The sequence below is a fragment of the Lipophrys pholis genome, assembly GCF_963383615.2.
Source record: "Lipophrys pholis genome assembly, chromosome: 19".
In the NCBI taxonomy this organism is placed as follows: domain Eukaryota; kingdom Metazoa; phylum Chordata; class Actinopteri; order Blenniiformes; family Blenniidae; genus Lipophrys; species Lipophrys pholis.
In genome coordinates, this window is record NC_137647.1 from 15,393,584 (window position 1) to 15,412,673 (window position 19,090).

A 19,090-nucleotide genomic window follows, 5' to 3' on the forward strand; every position below is an offset into this window, starting at 1 on the left:
ACTTACTCGCGCGACGTCAACAACAATGGCAAACCGTTGCCTGTTTTGGTAGGAGAATTGTGATAGGATCCACACGGTCCGAACTCCCCGTAATTACGCCTTATTCTTTCTCGAATTGACGAGGTTTTTTTTTTTTTTCTTTAAACCCACCGTGCTCGTATCGTAATTATATATTTTTTCTCCTATTTTTTTTTTTCCCCGAAGATGTGCGAGGCGCTGTTGGCAAACCCACACAGTCAGTGCATGTGTGTCGGTGCTGCTCCTCTGCTGGGCTACTGCTACTAACCTAGCTGCTTTCACTCCGCGGTTAGCTAACGTTAGCCTGGCCGCGTCCACTGGCGGAAGATAGAGAGAAAAAAAGAGAAAAGAGAAAAGAAACGGGCGAATGTAAAGCGAATCCGCGAGATCTGATTTGTGAAAACAGTCCTCGAGTGTTTTGCTAATCGTCGCTGTCGGGTGCGGTAAAGAGGTGTTGTATGATTTGTCGTAGAAGATACTTTGCTGGCTAGCTCGCAGGCTAGCTATTTGTGTGTATTCTTCGACTGAGGAAAACGGCGAGTTTTCTTTGAAAGTATGGACGACCAGACCAGGATGTTGACGGGTCTCACCGGACTCGGTGGACTATCGCAAGCCGACGTCGGCGACCCAGACTCTGTCAGGAAACAGCAGTCCCTCGGTCAACCTCAGCAAGACATAGGGGATATCCTACAGCAAATAATGGCCATCACCGACGAGAGCCTGGACGAAGCACAGGCCAGGTAAGACGAGCGGAGAGCCATTTTCCACACGACAGCTAAGCTAAAGTCCGCCGTGTGTCTTATTTATTTTTTATTTTTTTTGTTCAAGGCTCGGGCTTTTTGTGTGAAACGTTCACGTAAGGTAATGCGTAATAGCAACATATGCAACTTCGGGTGGCGATTTTATTTGTTGCTAAAATCACCAACGTTGTTGTACGTTTCACCAAAGAATATATGTGGGAGACCAACAGTGCCGTGTTGTAGTTTGTAAGAAGCCCTTTGTTGCCAGGAATCAGGATTTATTGCAAACCGTGGTATGCTACTATTGTCTATATATGTGTATTTATAAAGAAAACGCATGTAGTGCTCACGATTAATCTGAACTAGCGTCAGATTTAAAAGTTCAAACTCCCTTGTGGATCTGTGACAAAAGCAGCCATAAAAAAAAGAAGCATAAATCTATCACCTACGTTATCTTGAAGATCCTTTGTTTTGACAAAACTTAAGTTACAGGTTTGTTGCCTGATTAGAGTTCACAACACAGAGGAGTGCAGAGCTTAAGCGCTGATCCCCCCCCTCTTTACGCCACTTACCAAAACTATCTAAAAGTACGTGGACCATAATACACAGCTTCTCAAGATGGAGTGTGCTTCGCAAGTTGCCAAACTTGCAACTGTTAGATTTTTTTGTCATGCTGTCATAAGTTTTTATTTTTCACTAAACTTGCCAGGCCAAATCGGATTTTTGTTTTTCTTTCTTTCAGTGATTATAACCATTTTTTCTGTCTGAAGTGCTACTCCACATTAGTGCCAGTGATCTGAAGAATTGACGCACAAATGAGTGTATAAATTGGGGTGAGGATAAGGCGTACTCACTGGTATATATCAGCCAAGTGATGTCCATGGTGACAGTAATTAGTCATTCGTGTGACTTGTCACGTAATGTTTGCATTGGAGGTATTTTTGCATGTCATTATTGTGGGGAGTATGCATTGCAGTGACCGACTGAGCCACACTCATTTGCCATGTGGTTCAAGGAGCATAAGGTCAGTTTCAAATGAAGCGTCAGTATTTCAACAATAGACAACCGTCCACTGCAAGACTGTGGCCACAGTGTGATGTGTCATTAGCTAGTGATTTTCCACCCAACATTTGACCACCTGGTTCTCTTAATTAATTCACTCCTCTTTCACTCCCTCCCTCCCTGGTGTTCATCCTTTTCATTGTGTGCTGGGTGCAATCAATTCTCCTATAATGTGTACGCGAGTGCAGCTGTCCGCAAATCGAGTTTCTATTAATGAGATGGTGGTGAGGGGGAGGGATGATGCTCTACTGACAACCTATGAACGTTGGAATATTACCTTTTCCTCACTACAACTTTGAGGACTTAATCAGGACTTGCCTCATAACACAAATATTTTTTCTTCCTCAAAGAAAATGTTCTTATTTGTATTTTATATTTTTTTCATTACCCCCCCTCCCTCTTTTCACTTGCTTTGGATTTTGCTAACTATATGCCACCATTTATTCACATTGAAAAAGACTTTGAATTTCAATTATTTAGACTTGAAGAGTCAATTATACTAGAGTGATCATGTGGCAGGGATATTATATTGGATGTCAACAGTCTTCTGAAAAAAACTAATTAAAGATATGGCAATGGGTGCCAAAGGTGTCCTTGCCTCCTATATTTTTATATTGATCCAAGTTCCTACTCAGAGCATATCCCCCTCTTGTGCCCAAGATGGATAAACACAGTACAGTGCAATGCTTATATCCCACAATTAGATGTATGGACCTCTCAAGAAATGTTACTACTCGCTGATTTTTACTTATATTTTATTATGTAAGGTTAAAGGTCAAAATACTATGATAATTAAAACCATAAAGACAGTGTTTCAGAAGGGCTTGTAATTGTTGGGAATTAATTTGTACAGTCTTTGATAGCATCATTCTTCCCTCTGACCACTTTTGTCACCCACACATCAATCTTTCACTCAGTCATCGAAGTTCAAATTAAAATGTGTGGTGGCTTGCACATGGACATGACACCCTTGTCATGCAGGGTGGCAGTGTGTTGGGATGGGGAGTGGTCAGGGAAGCGCAATAACTCAGTGTTGCAGAGTACACTTCCTGCGCACCATCCGCCCTCATCCTCTCACCCTGTCGCCATATGTTCAGATGCTGGTCAGAGGAATCGCCGGCGCATTGGGGTGGATCAGACGACCCCACAGAGGGAGGGAGAGCAGGGGGGGGCATGGCAGGGGGTGGACTGCCACTCAACTTCCAGCACAGGTCAGTACAGGACCGCATGAGCACCCCCTTCTCCCCCTCCTGCTCATACTCTCCATGCTGATGGCAGCCCTCCCCCCAACTCAAATCCAGCAGTGACAGAATTGGTGGCTAAAATGATATATTTAGTGCTAGACACATAACTCTACACACATAGTACTACCTCAATTTTCCCACAGAACGGCAGTCATTTGAGGTATATGCAATAGCTTCACTATTTGCTTGTCCCCTCATAAATGATGCAGTGGACCTTCACGACTGGAATTGGTGTTGAGGTTAGGTGTAGCCAAATCATATTCATTTGTGGTTGTTGTGAATGTGTTATTGTTGATGTTAATTGGATAAAAATGGATTATTTCAAGGCTTTCTTTTTTTTACTCCCATATTTTATGTTTTCATATTCATGCTCATCATTAACAGAGGTGTCATATATTTTTCACCTGAACTTTAACTGAATGCTCCATGTTGAAGTTGTTGCCTCTGAAACCTGTTTTTTTTGTCATAAGTGGTGCTTGTGTTATTTTATTGAACTCTCTATAGGGCAGATTCCGAGGCTTGTGCTTTGTTAGTTTATAGGGCTAGTCATTAAAAACACGGGGCGCACAAAATCATTGACGTCTTTACAAGATAATGCTACATTACAACAACACTGTAAACAATGGGCAGGCAGTTGTTAACAAAGCCTCTGACAGCCTCAATACGAATTTTATACTATGAGAAACACAGGATGTAATTATGCATTGAATACATAGTAGCACTTTTTATGTGTCAGTTTTACATATTTGTGGATGCAAAAAAAATTATATGCAATTCTATATTTATTGAGCTCCTAATACACACCCCTGTCTATTGTACACATGTATACACTTTTAATGCAGTAGTTTATACCAGAAACAATAGTGTCATGCCATTTGGGGTCATATTAGTGTCATTGCTTTGCTACGGCATTCAACTGTTGTAGCTGTTATAAGGCTATACAAGCCTGTGGGTTTAAGTGTTTTTCAGGAAACTTTGTTCCTAAGGTGCTCTTATTTGATTAATGTTAAGTATATACATTTTACATTTTCTCTGGTGTGAGCAAGCTCAACAATGAAGTTGATGTTTTTGCTTAAATTAAAATTGCATTTTAATTGTTATTTCTCCTATCCACTTACAGTATACGTTCATGGAACAAGTCATTGTCTTGGAGCTAGAAATAAGATTACCTTGTATTAACTCTGAAGTCTTGTGCTCAGTAATGATGACCTTGAGGTTTGGCATCATTACCTGTCCCACGGTGCAAAGCATCCAAATGACAACATTACTCTTGCTAGTTCGGATTGATGCATCAAGGATGTGTCTGCACGGACAAAGGCATTTGGCTTTTGAAAATGCCTTTAAACAACATGGCTCTGTCCTGCCGTGTTGCACTACACTCTTGAAAGGCTGTATGCATAATACATACAGCTTCTCTACCTGTTTTTATGGGGGAGGACATTGAATGACTTGAGATGGAGGTCTGTTTATCGTAATCCCACTGCTCTCTCATTCCCTCTTCTCTCTTACAGGAAGCATGCCCTGAACTGCCACAGAATGAAGCCAGCTCTCTTCAGCGTTCTCTGTGAGATCAAAGAAAAGACGGGTGAGTTTCTACTCCACTCACTTCTTCAGTCTGCACAGGTTACAGTCTAATGCTGTTTCAACTTCCCGTGCACTCCACTTCACTCAGACCTGTATTGATCAACTGTAAGTCATATTCATTGTGAATATTATAACCACATGCACAAGACAGATCATAATTCTAATGATGCTTTACTTTCAGTTGTTTTCTTTTACTATTTATTGAACAATGCCTAATTTTGGTGCCTGTCCAGACCACTGTGAGGAGCTGAAACTAATCTGGGAAGATCAGTACCTTTGGAAACTTGACTCACACAGCAGGATATGTGACATAACATGCTGATAACTGTGACTTGACCATCTATCAGTTTATGAATTGCATCAATATGCTCTACTAGGCTGCTTATTCTCCTTATTTTGCCCGTTGGCCAGCAATGTTACAGAATGTGTGAACTAAACCCAATTTAAACTAAACTTATTACACTTTATTAGCCCCCCCCCCCGACTCATCTTATTTCTAGGATGAGAAGTGTTTACAGATTATAGATTAAAGGGCAGCAATTTAATTGCTATGTGACCGTGCAAAATTATATAATGCGACAACTAACACTACCCCAACATAATTTATAAAAATTATTAGGTTAAAGTATGAAACCTGATTTGGATAGAAGGTTAATACACAGTTGGTTGACAGCAACCAACTCCAAAAGCATTCTGACTTTAAAAACAAAGATTGTAAGTGTAAACAGGTTTCCTTTTGTTTCACGGTATCAGTGTCTAAACCACATAGTCCAGGGTAATTGTGGATATATTACTGAGGATATCAATGCGCTACTCTCATCAAAATGCAACATGAAGTGCAACCATCCTGACACCGTCTTAAATTCTTTTTTCAATATCCAAAACTGTTGGATTCATTCACATATTAATTATGTGAATATCTATATTCGGCATAAACATGCTACTTATTGTCGTCTTGTTAGCTATTCAAGTCAGCTATCTGAGACATTTTAGTGTTCAAAGGAGGAGGCCAAAGGATGGATGGCAGATTGATGGTTATGATGGTGTGAATGTGGTGTTTTTTTTTTGTTTTTTTTTAGATTCTCTCGCCCTGCCACTGTCTCTCCCGTCTTGTGTTGTGTTTTCTTTTCTCTCTCCTTGTCCTTGTGTATCTTCGAACAGCACGCCTCTCTTGTTCAAATACAATTTGAAAATGCTGCACTGCTGCCTGTTGTAGCCCTCTGTCAATAATGTATTATTGCTCTCCAGTGATTGGAGAAAAGTAAAGGCTAGGCTTGAGTGAGTGGGGCAGGGTACACTGTTTCCCAGGCAACCAGTGGTCTTATTTACCCTAATGCCATTCACTTTGATTTTCACATTTAGTCTCTCAGCAAACGAGAGAGAGGGTCTGTGTGCACTTGTACAGTAAGCTGAGCAGAAAAACAGTCCAAGCATGGAGGTAGTTAACAATAAATACATGCTTGAGTTCAATATGCCAACCATAAAATATAGAGGTGTTTGGCTTTGGTGGTGCTATGCTGGCCATCTGCCATGTAGTGCCCTCCTAGCTGCACTGTGTACCTGCCTTGGCATTTCTCTGTTACGCAGACCCCCTGTAGGCCCCATTGTCTGCCTCTGGAATGTCAATTGACTTCTCTTGGTTTGCAGCTTGTGGAAGACACAATCAGTAGTCTTTTAGTATCTCCACGGATATTCTGCAGTATTTTTTTTCTCCAACAAACACACACTTGTATTGGCATAGGCACATATACACACTATCTGCCTCGCACACATACACACACACCAAACGGGGATAAAAGCAAACTCAGTCTTGGGTCTACTCCTACTGCCTCGGTCTTGTCCTATCCCCCTCCCTCCCTCTGCCTCGCTCCCATTCTTGAAAGAGAAGACTTGCTCTGAACTCAGGGCTTTGATATGGTAATGTAATGGTGGTGGTGGAGGAGGGGAGTTGGGGCATGGGGGATGGGAGGTGAATTCCTTTGAGTGCTGCAGTTGGTTAGATTGTTTTCATTGTAAAGGAAATGTTCTGCGCAAATGGCAGTATCCCCACTCCCACCACCACCCCCAAAACACCCCCCCACACACACTTTACAACAGTGCCGGTGTTGTCCTGTGCTCTCACATTAAACATGACCTTCATCTACATAAATTGTGATTGTTGTTAATGCTATGTTAAAGATACACCCTAGAAAAGAAATTAAAGCACTTACGAAGAGACAAGAAATCATCAAAGTTGAGAGCCAGTGGCTTAGCTTCAACTCTGTTCTGTTCTCCCTCGCTCTCATGGGTATTTGCTGTAAAAATAGCTCTTGGTGCAATGGGACAGCTTATGCCAAAATCTCTCACAAGCCACTGCAGTTCACTCTCAGAAGTTTTTCATTTAGTTTGGGCATGTTTCAGCCATTTCTTCATACTTTTATGCATTCCTTGTGTTTTCCACATGACAATCATGATTCTGTCAGTCACTCTATTCTGTCACCGTCCTGGTTTTCATGCCTGAAGAATTCCAGTTGTTTGTTCTTGGAACTGTGGAAAGTTGGATATTTGTTCATGTGAAATTAGAAGTATACAGTTTTCCTTATTGGGACAGCAGAGATAAACCCCCCCGCAGTTGGACAAGTTCACACTGCAACACTTGCCACTCATCTTGATAAGCTGTCTGATAAACAACTCTGGGATAATGCCACGAGTTGGCTGTGTAGAAATAGTGACAAACTGGCAAGTATCCTACCTGTCCGAGAGCGAGATGGCTGGCTTTGTGTCGCCTCTAATTAAAAGTTGATGCGTGAGTCACATTTCCTAGGATTTCCTTGGGTCTCTGCACCACCTCTCGTATGGACCATGCTTCCCTCAGCAACATCAGTGAGGATTTCACAGTGAGGACATTCTGATGGCCTGAAGCCAGTGTGATGCTAACTGGAGCCAGTCGGTTGCTCTGTTAGATTCCCAGTTGTGCCAGTATCCCGACAATGTGTCTGGGACTTTGGTTAATTGCTTTTGGCCTCTGTTGCTGGCCCAGACAATTCTCTCAGCAGATTTTTGTTTTTATAGCAGATAAAATACAGGACTTATCAAATAATTAGTTAGATGTTTGGTTGAAAATCAAGAGCAGTCCTGTATGGTCGGATTAGAATGATTTTATATTTTAGCCACATACAAGTACAGGAGTCGCACAATCAATTATTTCCAACAGAACCAGCAGTACTTTGCTAGTACGTTGGCAACGCAGCAAGGTGACAACCCATCATCACATCCTATTAATATTTTGACGAGGTGGTTGAATGGTGTGATTTGGTCCCTTAATGAACTCACTTTCCGGTTTGTGTCCGTCCATGCTGTTTCTCAGAGGATCTATATATATATATATATATATATATATATAAAAAGACTTAAACAGTATGACTAATGTCTTATGAATGAATCTAAAACTTAAAGCATGTTTACTGCTGTAAAAGCTGCTGTATTAAATACATTTTTAGTCATTAAGGAAAGCTCAAAATATTCAAATTTAAGTATATTATTTGGATTGCTACGACATGTTTGCACATACAGTGGTGTAGTGGTTAGCACGCTGTCGGTGCGAAGGTTGTATACTTGAACCCGAGCTTCCTCCTTATTCATGGATTTTATCCAGGTGATCTGGTTTCCTCCTGCAGTCCAAAATTGATTGATTTATCCAAAATGAGTTGGTTAATTGATGACCCAGGTACATGTCACTGTGAATGTGTTTGGTTGGGTATCTCTTTGCCTGTGATTGACAGGCTTCGCCTGCCTTTGCCCGTACTTGGTTCGGATCGGCTCCAGTTCCCAAAGTTCCAGTTCCTATTTTAAAATTTTGTTGTGCTTTAGAGAACAATGACAATAAAAGGAATTCTGATTCTGATTCTGACATCCACACGAGCCAAAGCGATCTTTTCTCTCCCCGGGGTTCTCAAAAAAGGTTTCGTCCACATGTCACTATGGATGCGGCTCAACATGAGGCTTCAGGACATATAGTACACATGCCAGGCCTTTAGGGGCGCTGTGACTCACCAAACACACCAAAACCGCAGAAGAAGAGACGGAGCACATAGAAATTTAGAAGTAGACTCCTGCTCATAAACTTCTATATAACTCTGAGTTCTATAGGTCTATGGCCCCACATCTCCTCCGGCTAGCATCAGTAGCTTCTGCAGCTCGACCGGAGCTTGATTGTTGTGGTTATTATATGACATTGTGGACCGCGTGGGGGGGGGGGATTACGTCATCTTTTTCGCAATGATGATCGTCTTTGAGGTGTGGACAGCACACGCCAGGGTTTTAGAATTTCCCCACTCTTGGACCCGTATTAAAAAAAAAAAAACAGCTTTCGCACTTCTAAAATGCCGCCTCGTATGAATGATCGGCCAAATCCGGCTCATTTACGTGAACCGGCGTTCTCGTGTGGACGGCCCCTTAGTATTCCTGTTATTTAAGAAATCTCTACGCATTACAAAAGGAAGCCAAATGGATTCACTTACATGCTCACTGCATAACACATTTGTAGTTAGAATAATAAAAAAACATAACAGTGCTGTTAAGTCACACCTAGTTGCCTTGTGGTTATATACAGCCTGAATAAACATAACCTTTGTGAAACTGGAGAAATCAAACTTTGATATGCAAGACTCCCCTTTTAGAGCTCTTGTCTTTGGTGTTTGTGACTTGTGAGGGAAAACCCCTTCAAGCATCATGATTGCTTGAGTCTTTGACTGAGTACAGTACATGAAGTCTAGTGAATCACATGCCTCATTAAAGCAACTTAATTATTATTAGTTTTCAAAGAGCCCAATTTGGAACAGAGCCATAAAATTTTATGAGTTGTTAGGTACCCGAGGGAAGTATTTTATTATATTTTATGAGGGGAAGCATACAATGCATTTTAAGCCAAAAGCATTAACGAGATAATTTTTTTCTGCAGTCTGTTTGCAGCTACAAAACCTGAATTTTCAGTTTTACTAACACTGACGTCTACGGTGACAATAGGTCATGTCCCTTTGTACAGTCACCAACTTCTCACTTGTGCAAATCTTTGGGTTCTCGCTCTTTTTTTAAAATAAGGCTTTTTTTTTTTTGTTTACACGGACGACACAGTGATACAGGATTATCTGATTGGCTTTTCAAGAATCTCTGTGTTTTGTGGCGTCCTGCCACTCAATTGTTTTTTTCTCTGCCCCGCTCCTTTGCAGAAGAGGATGAAAAAAGATAGTGTGTGTTGAGGGGGTGCAGGAGTGATACAGGGAGATTGATGAGGCAGTAAGAGCAGGAGTAATTACTCGGTGTCCATTCCCCAAGCCAGATTGGCAGACGGCTAATATCACACAGACCCCTGGCCCTGACAGATACCCCCCCACCCCCACCCACCTACATATGAGCACACACACACCCCTCCCCACCTCAATGAGACAGAACCCCAACATTCAGTGCAGCCCTAATGGTGTGTGGGCCAACTGATTGCCCCATGTGGTATTATTCCTGAAGGAATTGAAGCCTGTCTGTTGACAAGAAATGATTCTCAAAGGCTAGTGATTTTACTTTGTGGTCAGTCAGGATTTGATGGTAATCAGAATGGCTGGATTAGCAATGATGGTGTTGATTGTGTTACTGTATTGCAGTTTTTTGGCTGAGCCAACTGCAACCAATTAACACTTTGATGTCAGAGTAGCAAATTAACACGAACACTTGAAAAACAAGACTGGTAAATGAAACCAATGTTGCTTTTTCATTTGGCAACCAAACACCCTAAATTCATGCAGATAAAAAAGTAGATCCACCCTTGCAACGATTCGGACACACATATTGTTGGCAGACATATAGTAGTTGAAGTGTGACCGTCCAAATTGACAAACTGGGCCAAGTCTAGTGTTTTGGCTACGTTTTCCAGTGGATTAGGAATTATTATCAGATTTATGTCCACCAACACTGAATAACCCATCAGCACTGGTTGAAGACTCCTACCTCTCATCTGCCTTTCCTCAAAACAGGTCTATGTCGCTCATACTTTTTTGGTTTTGCACTTAAAGGAAGCCAGCGTCGCTTTAATTAAAGATATGTAAATGAGGTCTCAGCTGGATTGCACTAGTTTGGTGGCAGTGGGGTGAGAGAATGCTGGAGCCCAACTCCTAATCCTGACTAATTAAGGATTAATTACAATTGATGGGCCCCTTCCACCCCTTTGCAGTAGTGCACATTGCTGTCCCAGACAGTATGTTTGTATATTTCACACCATGTCATAAATGTGGGGGAGAAATAGAAACATCGGAGCGAGTGGAGGAAGGGGGGGTATACAATCCACCACAAAATTAGCATGGGGTTGCTCTCTTCATCTGTGTTGCTGGATAGATTGATGCTGCAACACTGTCAGCTAATCTAGATGAAGGCCACATTCCAATTTATATTCTATGTCATATTTGCATTTTAATGTCCAAGTATTTTTTGTGTTTGGAGGTGAGCAGACACTTTATAACGTTTCATAAAAACAAACAAACGTCAGTTGTTATATTCACCAGTCATATATGCACAGGTTTCTTACTTCTCACTGTGATGGTACATTGGACCTGTGCTACCTAACCATGTAGCCTCGGCTCACTCTGGCACCATCTGACTGTGTCATAATGCTTGTTCACTTGTTATAAATGGGCACTGCTCTTCTGATCTATCGCTTAATTGCCACCTAATTTGCATAACAGTGCAAATTAACGACCTCTCAAATGAGCGTTCATTTTTCACAAAGTCTTTAGGAGCTCCTTAAGAGTCTGTGCTAATGAGCACAGGAGGCAGCTGGCCTGATGAGAGTTGACTGGGGAAGATCCTAGCAGTGCTGTAACAAGCCTCCTGCTTAGGTGTTCTTCGTCATCCTCTTCCTCACCCTCTTCATCCTGTGACATTTCAAATTCTTTTCCCCTATGCCTCTCCGTGTTCTGCTCTGTGCCATAATCTTGTGGACTGGGAATATCACGATACACATTTTGCCACAGTCCACCCTGCCTAATATACAGTTTGAAACAATAGCAATTTTAACATTTATGCCACATTAACAATGACATGTTTGATTACAAACAGCTTACATTTGCCCTACGCAGTAATAAAGTGTGGTCCGGTGGAAGTTTCCTTGAAACTGCCTCATGTGTTCTCAAAAGACTGAGTATAAGCTGCGAGCAAATACCCGTGTACTCATTACAACTCAAGGGCTGTTTGTTTAATGTCTCTGCTATGTGGATGAGCTTGAAAGTCAGACTGTGAGTTTACATGACATACAAACGTCTTACTAAGCTGAGACAAAACAGAAACCACACTGCATAGGAAAGAATGAATTTCATGCTGGCAGTCAGTTTTTAAACAAGAAAAATTGAAATTATACTTTCTTCAGCAGGTGATAATATCCACACATAAACAACAAAGCTAAACATCTCTGTTTGATCAGTGAAGATTATCAGTCAAGTTTTCCACTAAAACTTGATCCAAAATTCTATTTTTAGGGCTGTCAGATATGCTCAACACAATCACACTGACAAAAATGTTCTGCATTTGTATGTTGCTGAAGTTTCATCGATGTATTTTTGTAATTCCCCAAATTTTCCAGAAAATTATCACTTGAGGGTTTACATATAAATGTCCCTCTGCACCTACAAATGACATTAAATTATCTACCAGGGCACTGTCTTTAATAATATAACTAAAATCACCAGGGAGAACAATTTGTAGATGTTTTTCTATCTGATTCTATATACTTATGCAGATTAAGTAAACAAAAAAAACCTCCCTCTGTATTTGTGTGTGTTGTCATTGCTGGAGTGTCCCAGCCCTGCTCTTCAGTTAATTAAGGTCTGATTAATGATGTGTTGGACTGAAGTGTTGTGTTTGCCCAAGGTGTGAATTCTCCAATTCACACCTTAATCAGACCACACTGTGTTTACTCTGAAAGTGTTTGTGTGTGTGTGTGTGTGTGTGTGTGTGTGTGTGTGTGTGTGTGTGTGTGTGTGTGTGTGTGTGTGTGTGTGTGTGTGTGTGTGTGTGTGTGTGTGTGTGTGTGTGTGTGTGTGTGTGTGTGTGTGTGTGTGTGTGTGTGTGTGTGTGTGTGTGTGTGTGTGTGTGTGTGTGTGTGTGTGTGTGTGTGTGTGTGTTGGTGAACTCACCAGACCAGCTGATTAGTGTGAGCTGCTTAAAGTTGAAATGGGCATATGGTTTGAGCTAATTAAGTTGATTGTATCTTTTTAGATGAATGGACACATATTTCTTCATGTTGAATTTACTATTGATGTATATATTTTCAATTTACATTCGGACATCAAGAAAATCTGTTTTTCTAAGCTAGTTTACCAGTTTTGATGACATTCTTTTTATGTCATTATTACCAGGCAATATTTTATTGAAGTTACTGCAAATCATCATTTGTAAATGTTGATGTTAATTAGTTTGGACTTGATTGCAAAACAAATAGTTTACTATACTCTTATTTGAACAACAAATCTCAGTTGACCAAGTTCTCACTGGACAGCAGACCACCAAGCATACTAGCTTTTAATTGCTTGGATTTAAACCGGCGACACACTGTGCGATTTTAACAATCTGATCAGTTCACAGCCAGCCACATTGTATGAAGTGAATCTAATAAACTTTGGGCACAACATGAAGTTTGCATGTGGGCCGATTGCACAATGAAAACGCGAGCTGAATCGCAACCTGTGTGATGTAAGAGAGTCGACGTGATGGTGCAAGAATAAAACGTCTTAAGCGTGCGTCATCCATTCACGAAAAAGACACCAGTGAAGCATGAACGGAGCTCTTGTGGCATTTATGTGTTTGGAGAAAAATCCGCATAAATTTTTTTATTTACATCCAAAATGTTTTTTTTGGGGGGGGTGCATTTTGCCATTGCAGTCGCAAGGCATCTATTTGAGTGTCTCGCTGATCAGTATGCAATTTCATACGGCATTTCTGTTTGTTTGTTGACATAGGTCGCAGCAGCAGTCCTGATCCCGAATTTCTGTCACTTCTCAGAATTTTATCACAGGTCTTTGTTGGCAAGACCATGACAACAGCCGTCCTTGAACCTGTCAGACAGTGCGACCACTGGGATGGCTAAAAATCGCATTGCTGTGCAGCAGCCTTTGCAGACCTAACGGCTAGCTTTTGAATTTTGTACTTGCAAAACATTTTCATAGTTTTCTAAAATGTAACTCGCATTCCTTCTGGAGCACAGACCTGCCTGCTCCTCTTATTAGTTGAAAATTACATATTCAGTTTATTGTAATAAATTGTTGACTGCCTACTGCAAGTTTGACCTATTTTCTACCGGTCAACTAAATTAATCTGTACTTGGGTGCAGCACTTCATAATGTTCAAGTGTGAATCTGTCTAATGATTTTTTGGGTGGAAGTCACACTAACCCAAAATTAAAATAATCTATATAAATCTTTACATTCTAGCTTGGTCATGTTTTAGTTTGCTCAAACTTGCACTTATTGTAATGTGCTGTTGTGTCATAATATTGTTTTCATGATTTCCTTTATCAATAATTTCTTGGCATTGAAAAATCTGCACTCCAAATTCAGCCTGAAGTTTTCTTCAGCAGGCCGTATGTGTTTCACAGCATTTATTCTTGACTGAACTTGAGTATCTGTCTGATGAATGGTCAGAGACAATCTTATTGGTTTCAATTCTGATTTCTAGAACCTAGTATATATTTACAATTAATTGAACTCCTTTTACACAGGTCTACTTATCACATTTTCAGTGCGGCAGTTCCGATTTGCTTTCGCATTTTTGAATATGAATTAGCATTTTTATGTAGCATATTTTCATGGTAACAACGTCTTTCTATGGGCAATTCCCTTTATCTGAGTTCTCTGTCTGTAATGAAAGGAAAAACTGATGTTTTCACAGTCCTATCTTCTCTCTCTCTCTCTGGCTCTCCTGCTCTCTGGCACGTCTCTGCTCTGGATTCTGTATATTTCTGTGGCCTCTCTCTCTCTCTCTCTCTGTCTCTCTCTCTCTCTCTCTCTCTCACATATCTTCTCCTGTGACTCCTTTTTTTTTTTTTCCAATTCTCCTTGGTTCTCCTTCTACCCTCTCTCTCCTTACCTTTTTTCCCCTTTTTTTCCTTCTCTATCCTTCTCTCTCTCTCTCCCGCTCCCTTGCTCTCTCCCAGTGAAAGGCTGAGAATACCCAAGGGAGCTGATGCAATTAAAATGCTAATCCTGTCTGTCTACAGAGAGAGGGAGAGGGGGGGCTGACAGCATGAGGGATTGCGGCTCACATGGAGAACTCGACTGAAATGGAGAACAGAGGGGAGGGAGGGGGGCACTGGGGGAGAAGGAATGGGGGTGGGGGGGGTGCGCTGAAAGGGAGAGGGGGAGGGGATGTGTGTTGGGGGGAGACAGAGTGAAAAAGGGGATACTAGCGAGGGAAAAGACAGACAAGGATAAAGCTTGTGCTGTGAGCTGAGCAATGATATACTGACTGCGTTTAAGTCTTATCTTTGCCTATGTGTGGAAGGCATTGCAGTTAATGTACAGCACTCCACTGCTGGTTAGGTTGTTCACCCTTACCTGCACCACTTCATATATTGTGTGTTGTGTCTGCGCGGCACACCGTTTCCACATTGGCTGTGCAAAAATGAGAATGATTATGTATGCAGTGAAAGCCCAGCTGGATACCCTGAATATTTCATAGTATGTGTTGCTCGCTTCGTCTCTCAATGCCACACCGCCCAGCTTGGCTGGTAACGTGTGCATAATGGACTGATTTCTTAGGGGTGTAGATGGAGGCTGTGGGTCTAAAGCTGTCCTTCTATTAGGGGGAAAAAAGGGATTTATGGAACTTAAGTATCATTACTTAAAGTGCTCCTTGGGTTTTTATCACTGGACTATGTTTGTCGCTGACAGACTGTCAGACGTCAGTTGAAAGCATTGCTTTAATGTTAAGCTACAGTTAGCAGCTCTTAGTCCAGCAAATGCTTTCTCATTGATTTCTTTTTTTTTTTTTTTTTATACTTTCACAAGTCTACTGGTTAGTTACAGTCAACAAGATTTGTTTCCACTTCTCATATGTGTCATATGTTACTTTCCTGTGCGATATCCTAACTCGTCTCAGCAGCTGCTATGATATCAGTAGGCCACTAGACTGTGCATGAGTGCAATTCTGGGTAATCACAGCTTAATTGGAGTAATTAGGGGAATGTAGGGGCATTAGGCTACAGCTGGGGGGCCATAATGAGTGGGGGCAAAAGGGAGGGGGAGAGGTGAGAAACTTCCAAGAGCCACAGTTGCCCCCTTTACTATGGGTCAGATGTGCATCTCAGCGAATTGACATTAGAGATCAAACTAACCGCGCAAAACCTAAACTCCAAATTTGTCAGTGCGCCCAAAGTTTTACACACCGTCACAGTATGGGCAAAGTCTCCTGGCTATTTGTGTACTTTTTGATAGATACAAAACAAAAGCATTTGGTGCTTGATCACTAAAGCAGCTACAGGTTATCTGACTAAAAAGTACAGGGGAAAGAAAAAGGAAAGAAAAAGAGGAGGGAAAGAGATGGGCGAATCAGGGTCATTAGTTCAGGCGGCTGGGTCTGCTGCATTCCTGAGCCCTGAGCTGGGGGAGCAGCAGAGCAGGAATGTGCCTTGGAGAGAGAAGAGACCTAAGCAGAGAGAAAGAAAAAGGCAAGAAGGAACAAGAAAAAAAATGGGAGGAAATATGGGAAAGTTGGACAGTTTGCTACTAAAGACTTGGTACTATGGTGGAATAGACTCATTTATCAAATCAAGTTATGAAAAAGCAAGAACTAATTTGCTCCAGAGCACTTTGAAATCCTAAGCAAAAACCGTTTTTGTCCTTGTTTTTTCACGTCGTGACTCGACGGCACAGCTCTGCTCATTTATTAGCAGTGACTGCTCCACAGCTGCAAACTTACTTTTTAGTATAGGGAAACTTTTAGTAAAACCTAAAAGACTGAGACCAACAAGTTATGAATTAGTAGGTTAATTTACCCCTTAACCTTTGATGATGAAACTTTTATAATCCCCAAGAAGGACAAACATCTAACACCATCCAGTTACCATTGGGATTAATCCCACCGTCCATATTGTGAGCGTCTGTGTCTCTGACTGTGCCATCTGGGTTCCTCACAGTTCAAGTGGGCTTTTCCGTCCTTCATTCAGCCTTTGGTTATACAAATCTGTGTAAATGCGGACATGCTATAATACATTTTGACAACCCCTATTTACATTCATGAGGAAAATATGGGAAACAATTATACATAATTTTAGACAAATATTTCAACAATTAAAAAATAGGTAACTGGTAATAATTGTATTAAAAGATATTGAGAAAGGAAAGTCAGAATTGCTCTGAACTAACGTTTCATGTTTTACAAGCTTGTTTGATGCAAAAACCTGATAGAAACTTGAGGACATAGACCAAACAGGGATACTAAAAACTAAGAAATTCAGACATTCAAAACTCTAACCACAAATGTATACTTTTTAAAAATGTATCTGCATATATCTCCAAATAAATAAGAATAAGTAAAACAGTGCAGTAGTACTTTTTTGTGCATCCACATTACATAATATTATTGTTTATTTAAAATGATGATTTTTTAAAAATTGTATTGCCACCTTTAATATTTCCTAATTATTGATGTTGACATTAATGGAAAGTAAATTTAGTACTCTACTCACTGGATTTTATTACATAACGTCTGCTTAGTCTTGTGAAGTTGAATGATTGAGAAGCACAAAAAGTGCTAGGGAAAATTTAGTTAACTGTTGAAAGCTTGAGGCTTTGAAGAAAAGATGTCTGAAGTTAAAACTTTTCAGTAACAGAGTGGTGTCTGTAAGGGAGTGAAAGTGTGTGTGTGGATGTGTGAAAGGGAGAGAGAAAGAGGGAGAGAGAGAGAGATGAGAGCATGGCTGCAGGCTGACAGAGGTCCTGGTATAATACAGTGGTGGAGAGCAGCGACTGATAACTATACTTATGGCCACTGGGGCTCATAGTGACAGCACATGCACTCCCATTACTGGTCCCATGCCTCATGCCCTTATCGCTGGCAGACTGCCACAGAGGGACCACACTGCCCTCTGCTGCTGATTCCGTGAAAGTTCGGGCTCATTTAGAATTCAGTCAGGCGCTCATAGCAATGACTCAGGGGAGAAACTTGACTGGGTTTTGACAGGGCTGCACTTCTTTGAATTTTAGCAGTGATATAGTGTCTTCCTGTGCACCCTTAGCAGACACAGCAACACCCTTGCCCTGGTGCAAATGTGTGGTCTGTCAGTTAAAAAAAAACAAAAAAAACTTTTTAACCAACAGGTTTTTCGTGGCTCCAAATCCTATTTCCCATTAATCTACATCTAAGCCCATCTGACTTGTATTACTGTACTTCTCTTCTCTTTCCAGTGCTGAGTATACGAGGTGTGCAGGAGGAAGACCCCCCAGATCCCCAAATCATGCGTTTGGACAACATGCTGTTAGCTGAGGGTGTGTCGGGACCAGAAAAGGGCGGAGGATCAGCTGCAGCGGCTGCAGCTGCTGCAGCAGCAGGGGGCTCACCCACCGACAGCAGCATTGAACATTCAGACTACAGGGCCAAGCTTGCCCAGATCCGTCAGATATACCATTCTGAGCTGGAGAAGTATGAGCAGGTTTGTGCTGAGTAGACCAAAATGCTTGAATAAATACTGTTTCTTTCACGCTCACCTTTCATTAAGGAAATTTTTTTATTTAACATATTCCATACGTGTATTATAAAATGTGCCAGGAAGCTTTGATAGCCAATAGATAAGTAATACCAAGGTAACAGAGTGCTCACTCATAATGAATAAGGATATCAAATACACTGCCAGTCATGGCACACGTTTTATTTTCAACTAAAGTGTCTTAAGTTTTCCCCCCACATCTGCAGTTGGTGGACCCGCTAACAAGCATATATGTTAAAACATATTCAACTGGTGTTAGAATGTGACTCTCTGGATTTGATTTGGACGACTCATTACTCGTGTTTCCAATTATAGAGGTATTTCAGCTTCTCTTGCCAGCTGCTGTAGTGCAGTCAGGCTTGAGCTTTGACCACACGTTATCAAGAGTTTTTAGGTACCATTAAAAACAAATATTAAACATTGAACTGAACCTGTCACTTCAAGAAAGGAGAGAAGTGTGGAGAAGGCTGCATTTTGTTGTATTCATTAACATATGTAGTATTGGCTGACAGCTAGTTAACGCAGTAATCCTTCTGTTTTGGGATGAACACTGACTGTGACCTCCCGGTATATTCACTGGAATCAGCAATTTACCAGCCAAATCCACTAAGACTATTTTTCCATGCAAAACGAATATGCTTGAGCTGTAAGAGTCAAATTGCTGAGGTCTTATCAAAACGCCATGGTGCTCAAAATCTGTGCCCTGTCCATCTTTTCACAAAAGC

At 41.2% G+C, this 19,090-nt stretch overlaps 1 protein-coding gene across 4 annotated transcripts in view; it reads left to right on the top strand.

The window, feature by feature from the left end:
- pbx4 (pre-B-cell leukemia transcription factor 4) overlaps positions 1–19,090 on the top strand; it is a 25,495-nt gene continuing 6,405 nt past the window's right edge. For 2 of the 4 annotated variants that reach the window (XM_080488456.1, XM_080488458.1), the window contains exons 1-3: positions 5–758; positions 4,576–4,649; positions 18,067–18,311. In XM_080488456.1, coding sequence (XP_080344582.1) covers positions 574–758; positions 4,576–4,649; positions 18,067–18,311 — 504 coding nt within the window. In that variant the 5' untranslated portion in view covers positions 5–573. Of the gene's footprint in view, positions 759–2,917; positions 3,032–4,575; positions 4,650–18,066; positions 18,312–19,090 lie in introns of all 4 variants that reach the window. The other 2 variants (XM_080488457.1, XM_080488455.1) reach the window with 2 other exon arrangements.